The 20642-nt window shown below is 49.0% G+C and overlaps 1 protein-coding gene across 1 annotated transcript in view; it reads right to left on the minus strand.

Moving 5' to 3' along the window:
• Positions 1-17396: 17396 nt before the first annotated feature.
• Positions 17397-20642, minus strand: part of GALNT2 (polypeptide N-acetylgalactosaminyltransferase 2) — a 41383-nt gene continuing 38137 nt past the window's right edge. The window contains exons 14-15 of the mRNA XM_026053378.1: positions 19851-19970; positions 17397-18505 (exon numbers count right to left, since the gene is read on the minus strand). Of these exons, the coding sequence (XP_025909163.1) occupies positions 18350-18505; positions 19851-19970 (276 nt within the window). The 3' untranslated portion in view covers positions 17397-18349. The remainder of the gene's footprint in view (positions 18506-19850; positions 19971-20642) is intronic.

Consider the following 20642-nt stretch of genomic DNA (forward strand, 5'->3'; position numbering starts at 1 on the left):
CTGCCCAGGAACCAGGGATGCAGCCCTGCTCCCTGCCCAGGAGCCAGGGGTGCAGCCCCGCAGCTCTGCTGCACTCATGTGACACAGATCTGGAGCCCTTTGCCAGCCCGGTGCACTCCATGGGCGCTGAGAGCGTGTTCGGTGCTTGCAGTCACAGCTCTGTGCTTTTGCAAAAGCCGTAGAAGTGGCAGACAGAAAACACCTTTTCTTTTTCAGGTGACGGTAGGCCCAAGGCTTTGGAAGGTTTAGTTTTTCCACCACCTTATTCTGTTAATCACATGGATTAGTTGAGCTAAAATTGAGGTCCGAGCTTGTTGCCTCAGGGACAGGGTCCTGAGTAGTTTTCCCTAGAGCTGGTGCACGCAGGGGATGACGCAGGGGATTTGATTACGCAGGGAATCTTCCCTGACCATTACAGGGAAGATGCTTTAGTCTCCTTTGGAAAGGAGAAGAGACAAACATTAAAACTCTGCAATGAATTTAATTTCCTTAGCCTTAACCATCTGTATCACTTTGAGCTGGTGCCCTAAACATGCACAAGCATTCCATAAATAAGCAAAAATATTTATATATATTTATATATACAGAATACCTGAAGGCTTTTGAAGCTAACAAACAAAAGCCACCAAAGCATAGTCTATATCCATAGATGGCTGTTCCACCTTAGCTTCTCCATTTACTGATCGGGAGGAGAAAAGAGTGGGAAAAGTTAGGGTTTCTCCATGTTGAAAAAGCATCTTGCACTTTCTCTAAGTTACTGCAAACTAGGCAAAGTAATAAAGGAAGAAATTCACTCTTTTTAGAAAAAGCAGATTTTGTTAACCACAACTCCGATTCTGCAGCATTGCTTTTACTGCAAACTAGCTTTAAAAGATTTGGTTCCCTGCCTAGGGCTTTCCTCTGGTTAAAGAGAAAAAAAAAAGGGAAAAAAAAAAGGGAAGAAAAATAGGAAGGGGGGATTAGTCCCAAAGTAGTGCAAGAAGGTTTAGCTGTAGCGTGCGCGCGCGTGTGTGTGTGTTAGCTGTGTAATGGCTTGTGAAATGATAGCGAGGTGGCGAGTAATTTCTTTTGTATCCTTAGGACAGTCCGGATAAGAGACCTCAGACCTCAGCAGCAGTTAATTCACTAGAAACACCAGCCGAGGCAGGGGAGCTTTCCTGATTTTTCTTCTGTAAAGAAAGAAGTGTGAAGCTGGGATAGACCCGGGATCAGGAAGTTTTATTTCTCTCCTGAGGAACTGGGTTTTCATTCAATATGACCTTCTGCTTGTCCATCATATGCAAACGTTTTTTCAAGAAACTGAGAACACAGTGAGACTGACCTCCTCAAAGGCACTGTATTTGAGGAACTTGCGCCCTGCCGTGATCCATTCCTGGAAAATGTTTCTTTTCCCAGTGTAATATAACACTTACTAGCACTCACAAGTCACTGCGAAATGGTTTCCACTGTTGTCTTTGTCAGAGTTGGAAAATACTTCAAGGGCTTGCACAGACTGAGCCACCTTTTACTAGACATGAAGGCACATTTTAATGGAATCGCTTCTCTGATTTCCTTCCCTGTTCTCTGACCCCAGCTCCTTTCCTTTTGAAAAGTAGTCCTAGCCCCCGAGTTTATGGAAGTCTCAGTGGCACAGGTAAAACATGGCTTTTCTAAGCCACTTACTGTAGAAAAACTGTTTTTAGTTGTTTCCAGGTTGACATTAAGACAGCTCAAAACACCACTCTCATTCTTCACCTTCAGCTGCTTTCACGTAGCTTCTTTTTTTTTCTCTCCCTGAAGAGTTCAGTTTTCTTTCTAACGTGTATTCAGTAGATTATCTTGAGCTGAGGGGTAGTGAACGAAGCCTCCCTTAGCTCCATCTTACATGTCTTAAGGAGCTTATGCTGCACTGGTGYGGCTGCATCTCTGTGCTACTCTGCTTGCAAGACGGGAAAGTGCTTTAACAATCTGCAGACTCGAGAGAGGTCTTGACACCCTTATAATGCACCTCAGATAGATAGGAGCTTCCACTCTGGGAAGTGGCCTCTGCGGCACAACACACACAAACGTGCTGTGGAATTCACCCTTCCTGCTGACTTAGCCCATGCTCTTGAATTGTCAGTGACTTGCTTGGGGTTCGGATGCASTTTTTCAAATCAGACCTGAAATCAGGCCACGCATCACCCACTTYTGGAGTAAGGGCTGTGGGAATTCAGCAGCACATGTTCTTTCTGCCTTATAGGTCAGTGAGTCAAAACCAAGTTGCACTGAGCCTAAGAAAGAAGACTCTGGATAGAGTGCAGCAGCCTAGTCTACCCAGAGAAGCTTGGAGGGGGCATGGAGAGGCTGAAACTCCTTTATAATTCCATAAGCAGTGCAAGATTCAGGCAGGAAAAGTTACTAAGACCATCTTGAGAAGAAAAGTCATCCAGGTTTAGTCTAAATACAAGTCTTCCATCTGTCTGTTACAGAGTTTGCCATGGCACCTCCCTGCTGCTAGGACTGATGTGAGATGAGCTCTCAGTACAACAGGAGCTCGTCTTGATCTGGTTGGGAAATGCACATTCCAGTGTGGAGGGACCATCAGAGCCTTTCACAAAGGCAAGGAGCTGTAGCACAAGCTGAACACCGGTATTTGGCCTGTCACTAACCAGGACACTCTACAACGACAGACCATCGTGTCATCYGCTTGGATGCCAGCCCATCAACAGTGCTCCTTGATGTATAGTCCTTCTTGTAACGGTTCCTRCGCAACCCGTTTGCTTCCAGAAGCGTTAGGACCTAGAGCTGGAAGAAGCAGYACCATCAGCTCACTCTTGCAGGGCAGTTACGAGTGCCTGTGCTTTGTCAGCTGGGTCTCTGTCTCTTCTCTGAGGAGATTTTTCTGTGTCCTCAGAAATGGAGCTGTGATTGATTCACTTCCTTGCCCTAATGCTCTCCTCTGCTTACCCCATTCCACGCGTTTAGATTGTATCCAAATCATCTTGCTAGTGTTTGGTCAGTCTGGAAGCGGTGACAACAAAACACGGGCCTTTCRGTGTGTCTTTATGGCGTTACTTTGCTGACCTTTTCTGTTATTTTGTGATTCCCCAGATGCAACAGGGTATTGGTTATGAAATTCATACTGCTTGCCATCGCTGGGAAGGTGTTGCCGCATTCATGTTGCCCCATGAGGTTCACGTGGGCCCGAGCCAGGTCTCGGCAGCCCCGGCCCCAGCGCTGCCCTCATGGAGGCTCCTCTTGCATGCAGGTCCCTGACAGAGCAGATGTTGACGTGGTCTGGGGAGGTTTGTTTTAAAACCCCTTTACACTGTCACCCTCGGAYGGTTCTGCTGAAGGGCTCTTAGGTGTCATGAGAAGACCTTACATGAGAAATCCCTTTTGTGCCGCTCTTCTGAGGTAATAATTGCTTGTATTTGATGTTAAGGTCATCTGCACAAGGTGTAGTGCAAAAAAAAAAAAAAAAATCCACGAAAATATTTCTCTGCAAGAGTGCTCCCTTGGTACGATTGCAACAATCCTTGGATGCATGTGGGAATTCAGGTGATGAGCCTAGCTGTAAAGGTCCGTAACGCAGTCACGCGAGGCCACAGTGGCCCCTGCCAGCTTGGATAAACAAATGGCAGAGAGCGGGGTGTAACTCGGGGTCCGAGCTCCTTTTGGGGAAGGCAGAGCTGGAGATTGACAAGTTAGTGTCAAACTCTGGTCATAACGAGGACTGTGGAAGGAGCAAAGTTGAAGCTCTGCGAGGCAAAGGAATTTCCTAAGAATTTGTCCACAACCCTGGCAAATCTRTCCATTGTACAATGTGCTTTGCATTTCAAATGCAGCATTTCCCTTTTTTCGCCAATAGCAAAAGGCCTGGAAACAACAAAACCAAGCCCAAGCCCATTGCACTRGGTTCATCAGTCCAGAATCCCAGCCCGCCTGGTGACAAAGTCCCTTTCCACTGATGTTCTCCAGTTAATGGGAAAGACTAAGTGAGCGGGATCTGTTCAGCGGGGGGAAAAGAAGACTGAGAGGGGATCTGATCAACATATACCAGTGCCTGAGGGGAGAATGTAGGGAGGAAGGGGACACACTCTTCCCAGTGGTGGYCAGTGACAGGACAAGGGGMRATGGGTACAAACTGAAACACAAGAAGCTCTGTYTCCAGGTGAGGAGGAACTTCTTCGCATTGAGGGTGCCAGAGCCCTGGCACAGGCTGCCCAGGGAGGCTGTGGAGTCTCCTTCTCTGGAGRTCTTCCAAACCCGCCTGGATGCCGCCCTGTGCCCCGTGCTCTGGGTGTCCCTGTGTCAAGGTGCATGTGCAACACAGCTCCTGAACAACTGACACCTCATTATGAAACCCAGTCACTCATTTGATGGAAAACAAAGTGCAACTTCATTTGACTTATTTTTGCAACCAATATGTTTTTCTTCATAAGCCAAGTTCTGCCTGGCCTTCTGATGCAGAAATTAAAGATGAAATAACTTTATCCCAGTGGCTGTGGTGACAGGAAGCAGGTCAGCGCCAAGGTGGAGCAGCTCACCACAGTGTGATGCAATGAGGAGCTGAAGGGGAGCGTCACAGCTGGGGAGGGTTCGGAGGTGGGGAACGCAGGTGGATAAARGCCTGCTGATGGTGTCCAAACCTCATCTTTCCAGCATGTGCACTGCCCTGCTCCGTCCTGGCATTTCAGTTTAAAAGGCAATGATGATGCTTAACGCAGGCTGCTAGCAACACTGGCGTAGCTCCCCGAACGCAGTGCCGGCCTCGCTCCCTGCTTTTGCTGGCAGCTGTCCACGTTCAGTAGCTGTGGACCTTGGCATGAAGGTACTGCTGCATGTTGGCACCCCGTGGAGATGACAGCTTGGAGAAATGCTGCTGTCGAAACAGAAACAGTGGGAATTCCAGAAAAGGAATTTTCCTGGCTGCATTCTTTTAAAAAACTCTCTTTTTTAAATTTGCAACTTACTTACGTTCCATCAAATGAGGTGACTGTGCCCAGTGCAGTGACAGGCCTTAGCTGCCTGAGTGGTTTCACAGCCACCATCAGGTTGCGCCTGCAACACAAACGATGGCAATTTCGTTGCACAGCTCCATATTCCTTATAGTTCTGAAGACTTCTGCTGGACGTGTAAATTCTGGCGTTAAATCATACACTGCAGTTGCTTTTTTYCCCCCTTCCTTTATTCTTTCAGGCCTTCTCAGAGCAATTTTATAACCACCAAGTCTTTTAGGAAATGCACGTGTGTGCCCTCCTCTCCAGAGGAGACCCACAACTGTATTTCTGCATGGGACAGGGAACTACTTTTGTGACACCGGTTTTGTTCTACACAAAGGCACGCTTGCAATAAATTTTTACAGATTTTGTACACCACGAGCTAAATTCTGAGTTCCAAAAATGTGAAGTGTGGCAACAATAACAAAATGGATTTATAGTATCACTCTGATATCTTGTCGTGTGACTTTATTTCTTCAACAGAGTTTGTTTACAATCAAGAACAACTTTGAAATACAGTCAGATGTATTACTGCTTGCTGCTCCGTCTTGTTCTTTGCTGCTGCTTTGGGGGAAGACACCCGGCAACCCCGGCATGCATAGGTGCAAGGACAGCAGGAATTCCGCTAGGAAAACATCGCCTTCTCACTCCTAAGACCCTTAGAAGCAACCAGCTGAAATCTTTACATGTTTGCTCCATAGGGAAACCAGTAAAAGGCGAGTGCTTGAGCCTTGCAGCGTGCTCTGCTCTCAGGCACAGGAAAGGGGATTGGYGCACGTGTGGACACAGGGCAGCATTCCCAGCTTCCCGGCAGCTCCGCGCCGCCGGAGCGGGGCGGGAAGTTGGGGATGCCGGGACGAGAGCTGCTGTGTCCCGCGCTGAGCGGTGCTGGGGCTCGAGCCGCTCCGGCTGTTCCTGGAAACGCTGCGTGGCAAAAGGGGCCCCCGAGAACCGTGAGCTGCGTGCCGCACGTCCCGGCCTCGGCAGACACAGCCAGCCTGGGGYGCCTGTTCACAGCTCAGTTAGTGAAGGTGTAGCAGGCAGGATGAAAGGTAAGTGCAGTTGCAGTGAGGCTGCGCCAACAATAAAGGTTTCCCGTGTCCCTGTGCTTGCCATACAGGAGTTCCTCCCCCACAGGGGAAGGAGCTGCAGCCAAGCCCCRGGGCTGTGCTGGTGTGGCTCAGCACGGAGCTCGTGCTGCGGAGTTYCAGGGGTCTGTGATACCCCCAACACTAGGGATGCTGCTTGGCCTTCAGTAACTGGGCTTTTTCACAGATGTTCAGCTCACATCTAAATCACCTGTAGAAACACCCAGATTTTCACTGAAAATGTGAGCAGCAGCCGCCGACAGCAAGACCCTCGGCCTTGGCTGCACGGTACCGTGAGGGACGCCGCCTCTCCTGAGTGAGTATTTTTCCCCTTTGTCCAAAGTCACAGTTATGAACAACAGCAGGAGGGCTCGGAGCAGGGCGCTGAGGCTGGAGCGCCCTCGCGGCGGCCGAGGGGCGCGAGGAGCCCCGTCCGTGACGGGGCCGCTCTGCCGGGCAGCGCGCCCGGCGCTCGCGAGGCGAGCGGGGATCCGAGCGGGGATCCGAGCAGCTCTGCGCCCGGCACGTGTGCAGCCCCCTCGGGCAGCTCCGCATGCCCGTGGATCCTGTGGATGGCAGAGTCAGAAGGGATGTGCAGGGCTGTGGGGAGGTGCCGCAGCACTGGGTGCCAGCCACGGTCAGCTGGGCTGAACTGCACGTGAATTTCTCTGAATGCAGAGAAATCCTGAATCCATCGTGGCTGGACAGTCGCTTCTCCCACGCTTCCCAGCAGGGCATCCCTTACCTCCCTGGACGTGCTGTGACCTGAGCTAATGCTCTGTGTAATCAGGCAACATGATGGGAGTTGCAAGCAGCAGCACAAAGCATCTCTAACACTAATCGGGTAAAGCAAGGAATTCAATTTGCGAAATCAGAAAATCCAGGGTCTGATTGACACCGAGACACAGACACGCGCGTAGCCTCGGTGCTGTTGGTCAAAGCAATGCCAGCCCCTCACCTGAGCCAGGGCTGCGCTAGCTCAATCTCCCACGGCATTTTTCCTCAGGAGAACTCACAATTAGCAATTCCAGCAACGCGGCCTTTCTTGATTAAGCCCGGTGTAACGTGCTGTTTCGCAGCGCTTGCTCACGCTCTGCCCTGCTTAGCCCTCCGTCCCCAGAGGGAGGGAGAACGTGTCGCTTCCCGGGCGCTGCAGGGGGATGAGCCTCGGGATGAGCAGGACAGCCCCCCGACCGGGATGAGCAGGACGGCCCCCTCCGGTCGGCCCCCGAGGCAGCGGCGCATCCAGGACACTGCCAGGCCCGGCAGGCACCGTGAGCCGCATCCGCCCGGAGCCCGGCGGAGCAGGCCCCGCCTCGGGAAYGTGCTCCGCAGCGCAGCGCTGCGGGGCCACAACGGAGGCACAACGGCCACCAGGAACCAGGGGCTCCGGCTCAACTCAACACTTTAAAAATATAATAATAATAACGATCTTAAACCACACGGCCCTTCTGGATCAAGCTCCGTGCAACTTTGCCCCGACTTCCTCTTGTCCCTGCCCTCCTGCCTGAGCGTTGCCTCCTCCTTTCCTTGCTGCTCCCTCGCTCTCCTGTTGCCTGCTCAGCCCAAGGGGCTGCCTGTGGCCGTGTCCTCTGCCCAGGCAAGAAGCCTCCACTGCGCCCAAAAACCCTCCAAGGCCTTGAGGGCCTTAAACTGGGAGCCCTGCTGCTCGTGTCCAGTGCAGGTCGGACGCGGGAGGTCAAGCTCTTAGGCTCGAGCTCTGCCCTGGGCCCCAGGATTGCTACAGGCCTCGCTCCTCCCTCGGCCTCCACAGGCCTCAATCCCTCCCTGGGCCAGGGCTCGAGCGGGATTGCCCAGGCGGTCCCGCACTGATGCCTCCAGAGATGCTGTCACGCTATTGATGTATTTACTTAGCTATTCTTTGCAGAATTTGTTTCCTGCGAAAGATCCCACATCAACAGCTCGGGAACCCCAAGCCAGCTCTTCATCCCAAACGCTRGAATAGCGGCAAAGCAGACTCTCAGGCTCGTCGGAAACTAGTGGTCCACAAATCCAAATGACAGTAACCTGACCACAAGCAGGCAAGCTGGCATTGCCCGGTGTAATCGCTCCTCATCCCGAGCACGAGAGCACCAGCAGCAATGCGAGAGGTGCCACAAGCCTTTGCACTTTTAACGGGCTCCTCTCCAGGTAAACACTGACTTCAGGCTGGAGCAACCTCAAATGCAACCTCAATTGCAACCTCAATGCAAGGCTGGGTATTTCCCCTGCCAGATCCAGATTGCCCAAGAACAACAAAGCAGAACTTAAATCGGGGCATTGCCTCATATCCTGCAGGGAAACAGGGAAACAAAAGTTCTTAATCTCTCCTGAACAGACGCACAAAAGTAGAAAAAGGAAAAACTTGTCAGTCTTCCAGCCGCAAAGGTGCCAAATAATAATCTGCAAAATTAGAAGGTTATGAAGGAATTTGGGAAGAGGACAGACTTTGCTTTAATTTGTTATGAGAACGATTAGCATCTGCAGCCCTCCATGCCACGATAAATTGCAAAGCGCTCTCAGCAACCAAATTCATCTCTTTGCATTTCTCTTTTGCTTATCCTGCCCAGTAACCCCCACACCATCACTTTGTACAGAGGCTGGATGGAAGAGACGTTCCCCAAGAACTAGGTTAGCAACACATTTCTGTGCCCAGATAACTGCTGTTTTTATTCCCATCCAGTGATTAATATAGAGCAGATGATAGAGCACAGCTCAGCTCAGAAGGGCCTCAGTTACTGTCTTTCCAGACAAAAAAAAMCAAAGTATTTGCTAAACCAAACATGGATGAAAATCCACAGTGTACAGCCAGCTGAACAATCACTGCAATTGAATATGCACAGACACTGCAAGCTAAATTCAATAAATATTATAGAACATGAGAGATTTGACTTCTTTGCTCCCTGCAGTGGACATGCACACGCGGTGAGGAGGCCCCTTAAACAAGACAGGGGCATTTAGTCGCATTTTCTCAATTGGAAAGGTTTCAGCTGCCATTTTCAGGGTGTCACATTGGCTTGGGAAKCCCCTTTTCCCTTGCATGGAATATATCCGGCATCTCCTGGCRCCCACGTACAAAGGGTGGGAGCTTAAAGGGACTTGCCGGGAGCTGGCAGCAGCTTTCCTATTGCTTGCACACCAAGACAAGGATGCTCCTGAGATTTTATCACCGCAGATCACTGAACAACTTGTTTCTTATGATTTACCTGGCAATATCATCAGGCTTTCCATGAAAGCCTCTCTGGAGGCACCGTGTGGTTCAGCAGGCTGGGTATGGCCCCACTCCAGCCCCCTTGCAAGGCACTGGGGTGCGTGTTTCTCCAGCGCCTCCCAAAAGAGCAGTGACCAGTGGCAGCAGAGACATTGCCAGCAGGGTTTACCCCCTTCAACGGGAACCTCGGGACTCRGCCAGGGCAGGGGGATGTTCTCTGAGCCCCTGAATCCTGGTCTCTCCCCTGGCACCAGCCAGGGTTGTCCTCGTGCAAGGAGAAAGGAAGTGCAGCCCTGGAGCGAGGAAGGCACCGGGCACCCCACAAAGCCGAGTGACCTCAGCTCTGCCGGGAGTCCTCGCGCCCCCGTGGCAGGATCAGCACCAGGGACACCCAGAGCTCTGCCCTGCCCCTCCGTGTGCCCATCTGCCTCTTGTCTCTGGTTTTGCTGCTGTGGAAAACGCTCCTCTCGCAGAGTGAATTCCCGTGCTGCTTTCATGCTGCCAACCACCAGCAAATAGCTTCAAAGCTACCAAAATGGATAAAAATTGCAAGGGAAAAAAACAAACTTCCTCGCTATTCTTCCTTTTTTTTTTTTTTTTTTTTTTTTTTTTTTTAAATGCAGAGGAATTATCTACTGCATGCCAGACGTCGAGGCTGCGAGGCCGCAGTGCCCTTTCCCCGCTGGCAGGGCTGCTCGAGCAGCGCGCGCCTCCCTGCAGCTTGCAGCACTTGAGCGCCTGCGGCTGCTTAGCCCAGTGTCTCACGTGGCTGGTTACTGGAAACCAGCAGCGGGTGAGACTGGCTGCTCCTGCTGCTCTCTGGGACCCTCCCCAGGGCCGAGGGACCCGGAGCAGCAGCTCTGTGCTCTCAAGGCAGCAGCCCCGAGGCAGTGAGGAGAAGTCATCGCAGATTTGCTTAAAATGGGTGGCTGCAAAGTTGTCCTCCCTCATTGCACACAGTGAGCAACTTGCTATGAAATTGTCGAGGATTTAGAAGCTGACAGAAGATTTGCCTGTTCCCTTCACTGCCTGTTCAGTGCTTAGGGACTTGGGGGCTGAGATACTCGGTCGGAGGGCACATCCACCCCCTAGAAAAGCAGCCAAAATCCTGCATTGAGGCGCACGAGCATCACGGCGAGCGGCAAGGGCGGCAGCATTGCAGGCTGCCCGGAGCTGCACAAAGCCCGGGCACGGGGCCGAGGAGRGAGCTTCGGGAAAGGGCCGGGCTCAGGAGGCATTTCTGACATTGGGCACCTTCACACGGGCCTCGGCCTCCTCGGGAAGCTCCCTGCGCGGGGCTGAGCCATCCATGTCCACGTCTGGCTGGAGCTCTGTGCTGTGGATTTGCAGCAGCATTGGGAAAAAAAATAAAAATTTTGTCTGCCACGAGCGCCAAAAGCTAATTAGAACAACAGAAACAAATTAAAGACAAACAAAGAGAAACAAAGGCATAAGCTCTGCCTATGACACGGTTCAGTCAAGTCAGGTAGAACGTGTGCTCAACATCTGCGTCAAAGCCASCTCCCCGCAGGGAGCTTTCCACCTTTCCACCTCCTCAGGGCTAATTTAAGAGCTGTTCTTCACAGCCCACAATAACACTGAGGGAAATCAAGTTGTGCTCTGCCAAAAGGCGGAAACTGGAGCRAGGGAGTCAGCAGGAAGCTTCTCCTGCTGCCACCTCTGGCTCTCCTAGGGACACAGATGCTCCCRGGCAGCGGTTCCAAGAAAACAGGAGCTGCCGACGGGACAGGCCCCTTCATCCCTGACACYGTCCAGGTGGCAACAGACGCCTTTCACTATCATTGAAACTGCTGTGGAGCTACTTAGACCTGGAGCCCTTTGTGCCAGGYGGGAATATTCATCCACGCTCCTCCAAGCCCTGCTCCGCACACTGCAAATGAAGCTCTGAGTTGAGGCACAGCACAAAGGCTGCTGCATGGAGGCTGATGGAAAACTCCACGGTGTGTTTTCAGAGGCCCTGAAGGACTTCCAGATGGAAAAACGCTAGGGAGCTCTCAGAGGCAGCCCGCAGGTGAGTCACCAAAATACCAAGGCTGCTGTGGTTTACCACCAACACGTTATTGGACATTCTGATTCTTACGGTTTTATATCTGTGGCTGTCCCGGAAAGGAAGGAAATTCTTTAAAATCATGTTTTGATTTTGATCCCTGAAACCACTAGATTTCTGCTGTTAATAATTACAAAAATTAATTCCCAATTTTTCATGCTTATTCTTGAAAAAGTCTGAAATTAAGTCTTTTTTCAGCCTTTTACTCTTTGACATTTTAGGCAAGATGCTAATTAGAGCACTTTGTAAACAAGCTGTAGCAAAGAAAGGTAATGTTTGAACCGAGAGCTGGAGGTGGGATTCCCTGAAGAGCACATTAAACACCAGCTATCTGGTGACCGCCTTTGGGTACATCAACCATCAGCCGCGTGGTGACCACCTCTGAGCTCGTCAACCCCCAGCCCTGTGGTGACCACCGCAGGGTGCTCGCAGTCGGCACTGCCCCTCGCACCTACCCGGAGGTGCCTGCTCACCTGCCCTGCTCTTCTCCTACGTGCTCTCTGCATCCCAGCATTTGGATTGGACCTGCATCAGGGGGGAGCTGCTCAGGGCATTTCTGCCAAAACCTGTCAGCTAATGTGGTCCAAAGGACCATGGAATCCAGTATCCTGGCTCCAACAGCAGCATGTGCCTAAGGAAGGGATCAAAGGAACGAGAATAACACCAAGCAATATTTCCTGTACCTGCTCCCCCCAGCTCCTACCAGCCTCTAATGGGAAGACTTCCTGGTGCCTGCTGTAAAATAGCGTAATAGCTCTTGGATTCACACCTGCTTCTGGCTTTTTAACATCCAGGGAGCAGCCATCAACAGCGTGAACTACCTCTGTGCTGAATTTGGTACCTGATTACACGTTTTGCCCTCTCATTCCTTGTCTGGGATGAAGGACGCATTAAGTTGTTCTCCATCCACCTTCCCATTAGTGCTCACCAGGTTACCTCCTCTCTCCAGGATCCACTTCCAGCTCAAAGCAGCCTGAGCAGGGCAGTCGCGCTCCGGGCTCATGAAGGATCAAAGGAGCAGGCACAGAAGCTGAGCCTTGGTGACCGCTTGGTGCCTCCCTCCCCACTCTCCTTCTTCTCCCTCTTTTTTTTTGGTGTTTTAGCGATGTCTCCCTCCCTCCTTCCATTTTCCCCACACCTCAAAATTCAGAGCCTTGCAGAGCTCTGCATAGGAGCCGCCTGTCTGTACTGCAAGCCCCCAAGTGCAGCTTAAGTGATAAGCCCCACTGGGCAGCTCGCACATGTGAGAGCTGAGAGGGCCCAGGCCTGTTTCTGATGGAGCRAGAGCAGCTTCACTGGAGCCTTTAATCCATAGAGGGGACTTCCATTCCTTACCATCCCACACCGGCCTCAGCGAACAGCTCCCAGGGAATAGCTCAGAGAGCAACTACAGGGAATAGCTACRGGAACAACTGGTGGCCTGGAAAACCTGCCTCTCTGCCAGTTTAAAGAGGCTCGGTCTGGAAAAGCAGGAGTTCAGAGTTGATGGCATCAGGCTCTGATGGGAGGAAGAACATTTTGAGCAATGCAATTAACTAGCAGACAAAATGCTTGCTGTTGCGGCAGCCCGTTGCTTTTGCCAGAGGCCACATCCAAGCAGAGGCTGCAGGACCGGGCACAAAGATCCCTGTCCAAGATGCTGGAACTTCTGCTGTAACATGCAGGAGAGTTGTACCTCATTTGACCTCAAGGCTATGAATACGCTGACATGCTGACCATGCTGTAAGTGATAACATTCCAGAAAAAGGAATCCCGAGGTTTCTATTGTCCCTTTTTCCCCTCCTCCCTTTCTCCTGACCACACTTCCACTTTGTTCTCCTACCYATTAAAACCTGGATCAGCTGCAAGAGACAACTGCATGGCAAGATATAAGCCAAAGAGCCCAGACACAAAARAATGAGTTAGTGTCAAAGCACCTTCAGTTTCTTGAGTCAAGAGACTTCGCCCTGCAGCTACTTCTTCCCATCCTCCTCACCGTGCACCTCTCTCTGACCTTTCCACTTCATTTCTCTTTCCACTTTTTACCTAGAAAACAGGCTACCAAGACAGCATCTTTCCAGGTTTCTGTAGCTCTCAGTGCCAGAGCCCTGACTCCCAGCTCAGAAACAACGGGGTGAAGGGCACTACAGGGGTTAAGGGAAAGCCATTTTGCAGGAATTGTGCTCACCCTGCAAACAAAACTGACACTCTGCAGTCATTTTCTAACCCAATTTTTACCACGAAGTTGAAGTCAGTGAAGATGGAGTTTAAATAATATGGCAGTAAGGGTAAAAAACATGGATAACCTTATTATTGATTTCCAGACACCTTTTAGAAATAACAAATAGGCATAGAAAGAGATATAGGCTTAGCAGAAATAGGCACGTGAATTCAAGCAGTTTTCCTTCTGCATACAGAGCAACAATATAATTTTGTGTGGTGAGAAATCAAGCCAAGAGGGTATTCTGCATCCATTGAGACAGCCTCCTGGAAGGCTGTGCGGAGAGAACATCTGTGGACTGACTTTATTCCCATTTTGTCAAGCTTACTAATGGATCTTAAAATAGCCACTGGATGTTAAGCTGTAAATAAAATGTGGAGTCTAACAAAAGATTCACCCTGACATTTGTGCTTATTCTGTAATCAGGGCCTATTATCCCAGACTATTTTTTCAATCGCTTCTATTCATCTGAAATCATTCTAGACAGGAACAAGCCCCTTGCTGGAGTAGCCTACAACAAGTTATTGCTATAAAACCATCCCCTGTATTTCTGGCTGCGTGAGGACACTGACAATACACGCACATGACTCAACAGCACATTAATTTACAGCATATCCACATTTACGGTAAAACCAAATAAAACAGGATAGACAATGATATCTGTATACAAAAATATAACTTTTCAAGATAACTAGAGTCGTGGTAGTAGCGCCCCAGGCAGGAGCCAGAGCACAATGTCCTATTGGGCCCATCTCAAACAAGACAACAGGCCTTGCCTCCAGCAGTTTATAAACTGCGAAACTTCTTCAGTATTCAGCTGCTTTCTGAAACACATGTTAGCATCATCTTGAAAATTTTGCTTTTAAAAAATATTCTGGTTAAACCCACAGGGGGAAATATTCAGTGTTCCATTACAAAGAGGGTATGAATATATCTGAGCTTGTGCATAATGATGGAAGTGAGGTAAACCTACGCACGCAAAGCAGCAACGTCAGAATAAGAATTCCAAGAAAAACAGTACACAGAATGGGAAGTCTTCACATCTGGAAAAAAGAGGAAAGACCCTATGGAGTTTCGGTGAGATCTGCTAGGCAGTTCATCCAGTCGGGCAGGTTTCCCCTTGTTCCAAGAGATGCGGCCGGCCCTTGGCAGTGGGGAGCCCTCCTCTCCTCCAGCCCCACAGGAACCACCACTAGGGATGAGAGGGCGGTTAAATCCCGCCCGGAGGTGCTGGCGCCCCAGCTGGGCGCCGCCTGAGGCCAGCTCAGCGCACCCCAGTTCCAGAGCAGGACGGAGGGAGGAAGATGCCTCCTCCCAAGCGGAGTCTCCGGGAGCCTCTGAAAGGGGACGCGGCGTCGCAGTCGACATTCACTGCCTCCTTCTCCCGCTTTCCCCTTCCCCTCCCGGAGAGGGTCCAACCCTCCGCCACGGCTCCTGGCTGTCCCTGCCTCGCTCCGGGAGCAGCGGCTCGTCCCAGCCGCTGCCGGCTTCCCAGCTTCCCGGGATCCGCTCTGTGCCGGGGCAGCCCCAGCGATCCCAGCCGGAGCCTCCCCCGTCCCGAGGCGGGAGCTCACAGAGCCCCTGCGTGTCCTTCAACGCGGCCCCTCAGGCCCCGCTGGAAGCGCTCCGGGCAGCGACCAAGGAAGCGGCAGCTCCTGAGGGGAGGCGGGAGCAGGCCAGGACAGGCCGGACCTGGACACTAAGGAGGGGGATGAGCCTTGGGCCTAAGCAAAACCAAACCAAACCCCACACAAACCAAAAGCCTCGCCTACCACCACTGCGAGCAGTCACGGTCAACTCAAAGGATACAGTCATTAAAATAACACAATTCCCTRAGCTGTCACACTGATATAAAAATAAATAACTTTTTTTTAATCATAAACAGAGGCGTACATTCATGTATACCTACACACATTCTTTTTCTTTTTTTTCTTTTTTTTTTAAATGGGAACTTTTTTGGAAGAACCAAGTCAGCTGAAGCATTTGGAAGTCCCTTCAGTTTATAAGCCCCATGCAGACCTTTTGCTTTCACTCTGTTCAATTAGCAACCACGGACTTTTCTATAAAGCATTCTTTATTTTAAGTTAAATAATTTTTCAAGGATGGTTTCCATCTATAAAATGAACAAAGTACAAGCTCTGTACAGCAGACTTTTCAAATCAACTGAAAAAAAAGTTTCCAGACGATGTCTTGAAAATCTGCAAAACAAACGTTATCACCATTCCTGCTCTGAAGACAGTAAGAAAAGCTCTCAGAAGAAGACTCCATCACAATTTGCTTCAAGGGCTCTTAATTCTGCTTTCAAATGGGCTAATTTCTTAAATGTTACCACCTCCCCTCAAAATCACAGTAAATAACTTTGGCACACTGTCATGTAAACATAACGAAGAGATACCACTTCTTTCTGCTCTCTCAAAGAAAAGTAATGCTGTCTGTAACATACAGCTCCTATACTGCGGCCCCTATGCACAGCAACTGTGGGGAATTGGAGAAATATTCCTACTATATATGGTACACATTGACATTCCAGACTTGGTGAAGGGGCAGAGTAGGAAATTCGACCAGGGAGTCTGACTTGGAGTCGAGAGGCAGGTCGGAGTTGCGAGTACCGGCTGAAATCAATAGTATGTTTGCTGTGATTAAAGCTGCAACTGGAAAACATCCACAGCAGAAGCTGCATGGATTTTATTTAAATTCTGTTTTCCCAAGCCTGCAAACAATGGACTTGCTGCTGAGCCCACATCTGAGCATTTATTTTGCAGAGCAGCAGAAATCCACTGCTGCTTGTAGATCACATTCTTCTAGGTTAAAAGGTTACAGGTAGGGAGGCACTAAAAGCTGAAAACTAGTTTATCTGCTATATGGCCTCTAAAACAGAGAAGTCCGGCGGGGGAAGTGCATGGCAAAAAAAGCAGAAAAGGAATCAATTATTCATAGGAAAGTCAGGTGATGGATGAGAGAAGCTGGATATAACCATTTCCCTCAACATTCCCATCCAAAAGGGATGCAGGTTCTCGCGAGTCACAGCTTCCAACGTGCAAGGGATTTGCGGGCACACTTGGTGACACAGTTCAAGCCGCTCTGCCCACACGAGTGCCACCTTTGCACCCACTGCATAGATGCAGCCAAAGGAAACCCCCATCAGGAGCTACTCTATTTCCAGAGATAAAAAAGGAAGGAAAACCTGCAGGAGCATCCTACAGTACAGTAAGTGTTCACCACCTATATTTGCTGAGACCCTGACCTCACCAAACCCATTTCCTGGCACTGCACATCCGCACTCATTTCAGTCTATAGCCTGTGTTGCTGGAACTACTCATTTACCTCTCCTTCTCACGGTAAAAGCTCACTGAAGCATTTGCTTAATAAAAAAGTATATATTCTATGCAAATCTAAGAAAGCGCAGATCAAAGTTGGAGTCAACTTTGACAGGATTATTTTAATATAAAAGTGACATCAGCTGGATTTAAGCTGTAAAATGTATTACTTCTACATTTAAAAAACACATATAGGATCTGCTGGTATCCAGACTGATTCCCAGAGCCAAGCCTGAATCCAATCGAAAACTTCATTTAAATAAACACAACACAAAAAAATCTCCCAGTAGTAGGCCTATAAGTTAAAGAAGTGCAATTCAGAGATATCATGTAGCTGCTCATCCTTGCAAATTAAAAATCAAGGTCTTGTGCTATCTGTACACAATTATGTTGTCATCTTTCTTTGAAAATTCAAAGGGGGTTTTGAGACAAAGAAACTATTCTGATTAGGCCCAGCATAAAATCCTGTGCTGAAACCACATGGCTGCATCTGTGAAAAAACTGCTCTGTTTATACAGGCCTTAAAAAAAAAAAAAAAAAAAAAAAAAGGAAGTATTTTAAAGACAAAGTACTACAGAAATGATCAACACAAACGTCAAGTAAAAGTTTAAAAGTTGCAGATGCCCAGGCTGCATGTCACGAATTTCCAAGTTGGAGGAAACAATCCAAGCAACCACCGTGCAGACACACTGGCTTGTTCTGCTATTTTCTTTCTCCTCCTGAGTTGCATGATCTCCAGTGAGGGTGAAGTGTTAAGAAGGACATCCAGTTTGGAAAGCCAAAGCATCCAGTGTTAGCATGGACATGAGACTCAGCAGCACTGAACGTGCACCTTCAAAGTTTCACTCTGCTAGCATTCAAATCCAATTGCTGGTTATACGTATATGTCAATCACTTTGCTGATAATTATAGGATGATGAAAATTGGTATAAATCATTGGGAGCTGACAATATATATATTTTATATATTTATATTTAGAGTCCATCATAGAAAAGTTCTTATTCAAATATACCAAGTACACACAGGAAAAAAAAAAAAACCAAAAAACCCTTCAAAATGACACTTCTGTTTCTGGAAACCACAGACAATGATTTCTAAGCAAATGGAGATTTCAAATGATCTTCTCCTAAGTCAGTTTTCCCACCCAGCCCTCCCCGCACCCTGTTCCCCACAGGTGTTTTTCTTGAGATCCACTTTCTATGATACATTGGCTGTTCCTAGAGTTAATTATCTGCTGTGCAAGTATGTAACTGAAGACAGAAAGGAACTGTGAAGGTCTTCCCACCAAGCAGGAACTGTGCTGCAGGCAGCTTCAACAGTCACTGCAGCGCTCCAGGCCCCCGGCTCCCTGGTGTCTGCTTCAGCGCGCTCCTACTTCCAGATAAAGGTGGAATACTGAGGTATATAAGGTCCGTGGAAAGTTTAAGAAATACATCAGCAATGCAATCAAAACTTTGCCCAATGTCTACGAACTGAAACGGCATTTTGCACGGGAGTCCTCCTACTGCTGCAGGTTAAGTGTGAATTTCCACTGCTGTGACAAGGAAGGACTGCACACCTCAACGGTGAGACCACCATTTTTGGCATTCCGGCTGTCCAGACAGAGGTTACTGCCAACGTGCCTGAGTTTAGAGTTGCTTTCAATCTGTTCCCATTTCTGGAAGAGAAAATAAAAACACCGAATTACAAAAGCAGAAAAAAAAGGTGAGTTGCACATCCTGCTCTCTGAAGTCCTTATATCCTTCCCCAGTTCCAAATGCTGTCCTGGCAGCACGCTGGCTCAGCCTACCAGCAGCCTTGCCAAAAACTGCTATTCTCAAGGAGCTAAACTGCACAATATACCAAATCGTTCTTCTTCCTTTGAGTTCTTCCCAAACATACTGTCACACCGTGTACGTCTGTGTGAGAAATTCTTGATTTGGAAGGAAAAAAAGAGTTTAAACACATTCAGAGCATCACTAGAGTTGTAAACATAAAGAAGTGATAAGTAGTAAGTATGAAAAAAGGCAACCTGAATGAATTCTAGAAATCAGTCAGATTCCCTTGGGAATATACGGAAGACAACCAGTTAGTTCGGGCTGCCAGAAGCTCTCTACCTAAGGTGGGGCCAGGGCTAGAGGAGCAGTGTTTGCTGATGACCGACACACACACATGTTTTTTCCCCCGAGACTCCTGACTCATTCTGCCTTTAAACCTGATCAAGGGAATCCTCCTCTCTCCTTGGTTTCCTTATTTGTAAAGTGGAGTGTGTTCTTTGAACATCACACTGATCTGTTTGCAAATACCATGATAGAGAAGCAAGGAAATTGGCAGCAGCTCAGAACTGATGACTTTGCAGAAGCAGACTGTTACAGGACTCTACCGAAAAGATGTTATGACTCTGCAAAAGTGATTTTACCTATGTACAGAAAATAAAAGAAGCAACAATGCTACTTTCAAGTGCCATTACAAAGCCTGATCATTCCTTGGCTTTCTCCCTATGCTAAATAATGTTTTCCTCTTCTTGTAACTACAAATACCATGTAAAATGAAGTTGCTCTACTCCCCCTCCTGCAGATGCACATTCATGTATAACCTGGGCTAGGCACGGCTGCAGARTAAAAAGCCAAACCAGCCTGCTCTGCAGCACACCAGCTCACAGTCACGCTTYGTGGAAGGGGGCCGTTCAAAAACCCCTTCTGGAAAATATCTTTCGTTTCAAAAACAGACAAGGCAACTGAAGATGGCTGCACACAAACGCTGCCAGGCAAACTTTACTCAATCTTGACATAAGAGTCCAGTCTGTTAATGTAGCATGGATACTTGCTTAGAAACAGAAAAGCTCAGTATACAGGCGCATTCCCAGAGCTAGTATGCCCAGATGTCACACATCYCATTTTTACACACAATGGGTGGACAGGCAAAAGCAGGAGGCAGAGCAGAAAATGGGCACTTTYTTGCACTCTTTCACACGCAATCTTTGTTTTCCCACTGTTTGGGGAACGCTCTCAGGATATACTAACCTGTCTGCTGTCATTTTCTCTGCAGCCCTGAAGTTTTATTAGTGAACCAGGTGCTCTGTCCACAACAGTAAGGCACAAATCCATATGTTTCACTGACTTATCCTTTGTTAAGGCCCATTCCTAAAAAAAAAAAAAAAAAAAAGAAAAAAGTGTATGCATATACATTTTTTCTCACAAGGGACACTCCCCACACACTATGTCTACATTTCCAGCACAGTTTAAACTGTGTTTAACCTGTTTGATTTGGTTTCATGTTTGATTCTGTGAAAGAGTCTCCTAAAAGAACCTTAGTTTTTTAGTTTACTGGTGCTGTTCCACTTGTTCATCAATGACCTGGACGAGGGCACGGAGTGCWCCCTCAGCAAGTTTGCAGATGACACCAAGCTGGGTGGAGCGGCCGACACTCCGGAGGGCTGCGCTGCCATCCAGAGGGACCTGGACAGGCTGGGGGGTTGGGCAGAGAGGAACCTCATGAGGTTCAACAAGGACAAGTGCAGGGTCCTGCACCTGGGGAGGAATAACCCCAGGCACCAGYATAGATTACGGGTCGACCTGCTGGAAAACAGCTCCACGGAGAGGGACCTGGGAGTCCTGGTTGACACCAAGTTAACCATGAGTCAGCAGTGTCCTCGTGGCCAAGAGGCCAATGGGATCCTGGCCTGCTCAGAATAAGCACTAGAACACTTCTGTTCCACCTAGATCAGGCAAATAAAGGTCATTTCAAAACACAGAAAAYTCTTTTGGTCCCTAGGCCCCAGCTGAGCTCTGGGCTGGGCTTCTGGCTCCCTCTGC

The sequence above is a fragment of the Nothoprocta perdicaria genome, unplaced genomic scaffold (assembly GCF_003342845.1).
Source record: "Nothoprocta perdicaria isolate Ctin4 unplaced genomic scaffold, notPer1 scaffold_99, whole genome shotgun sequence".
NCBI classification, from domain to species: domain Eukaryota; kingdom Metazoa; phylum Chordata; class Aves; order Tinamiformes; family Tinamidae; genus Nothoprocta; species Nothoprocta perdicaria.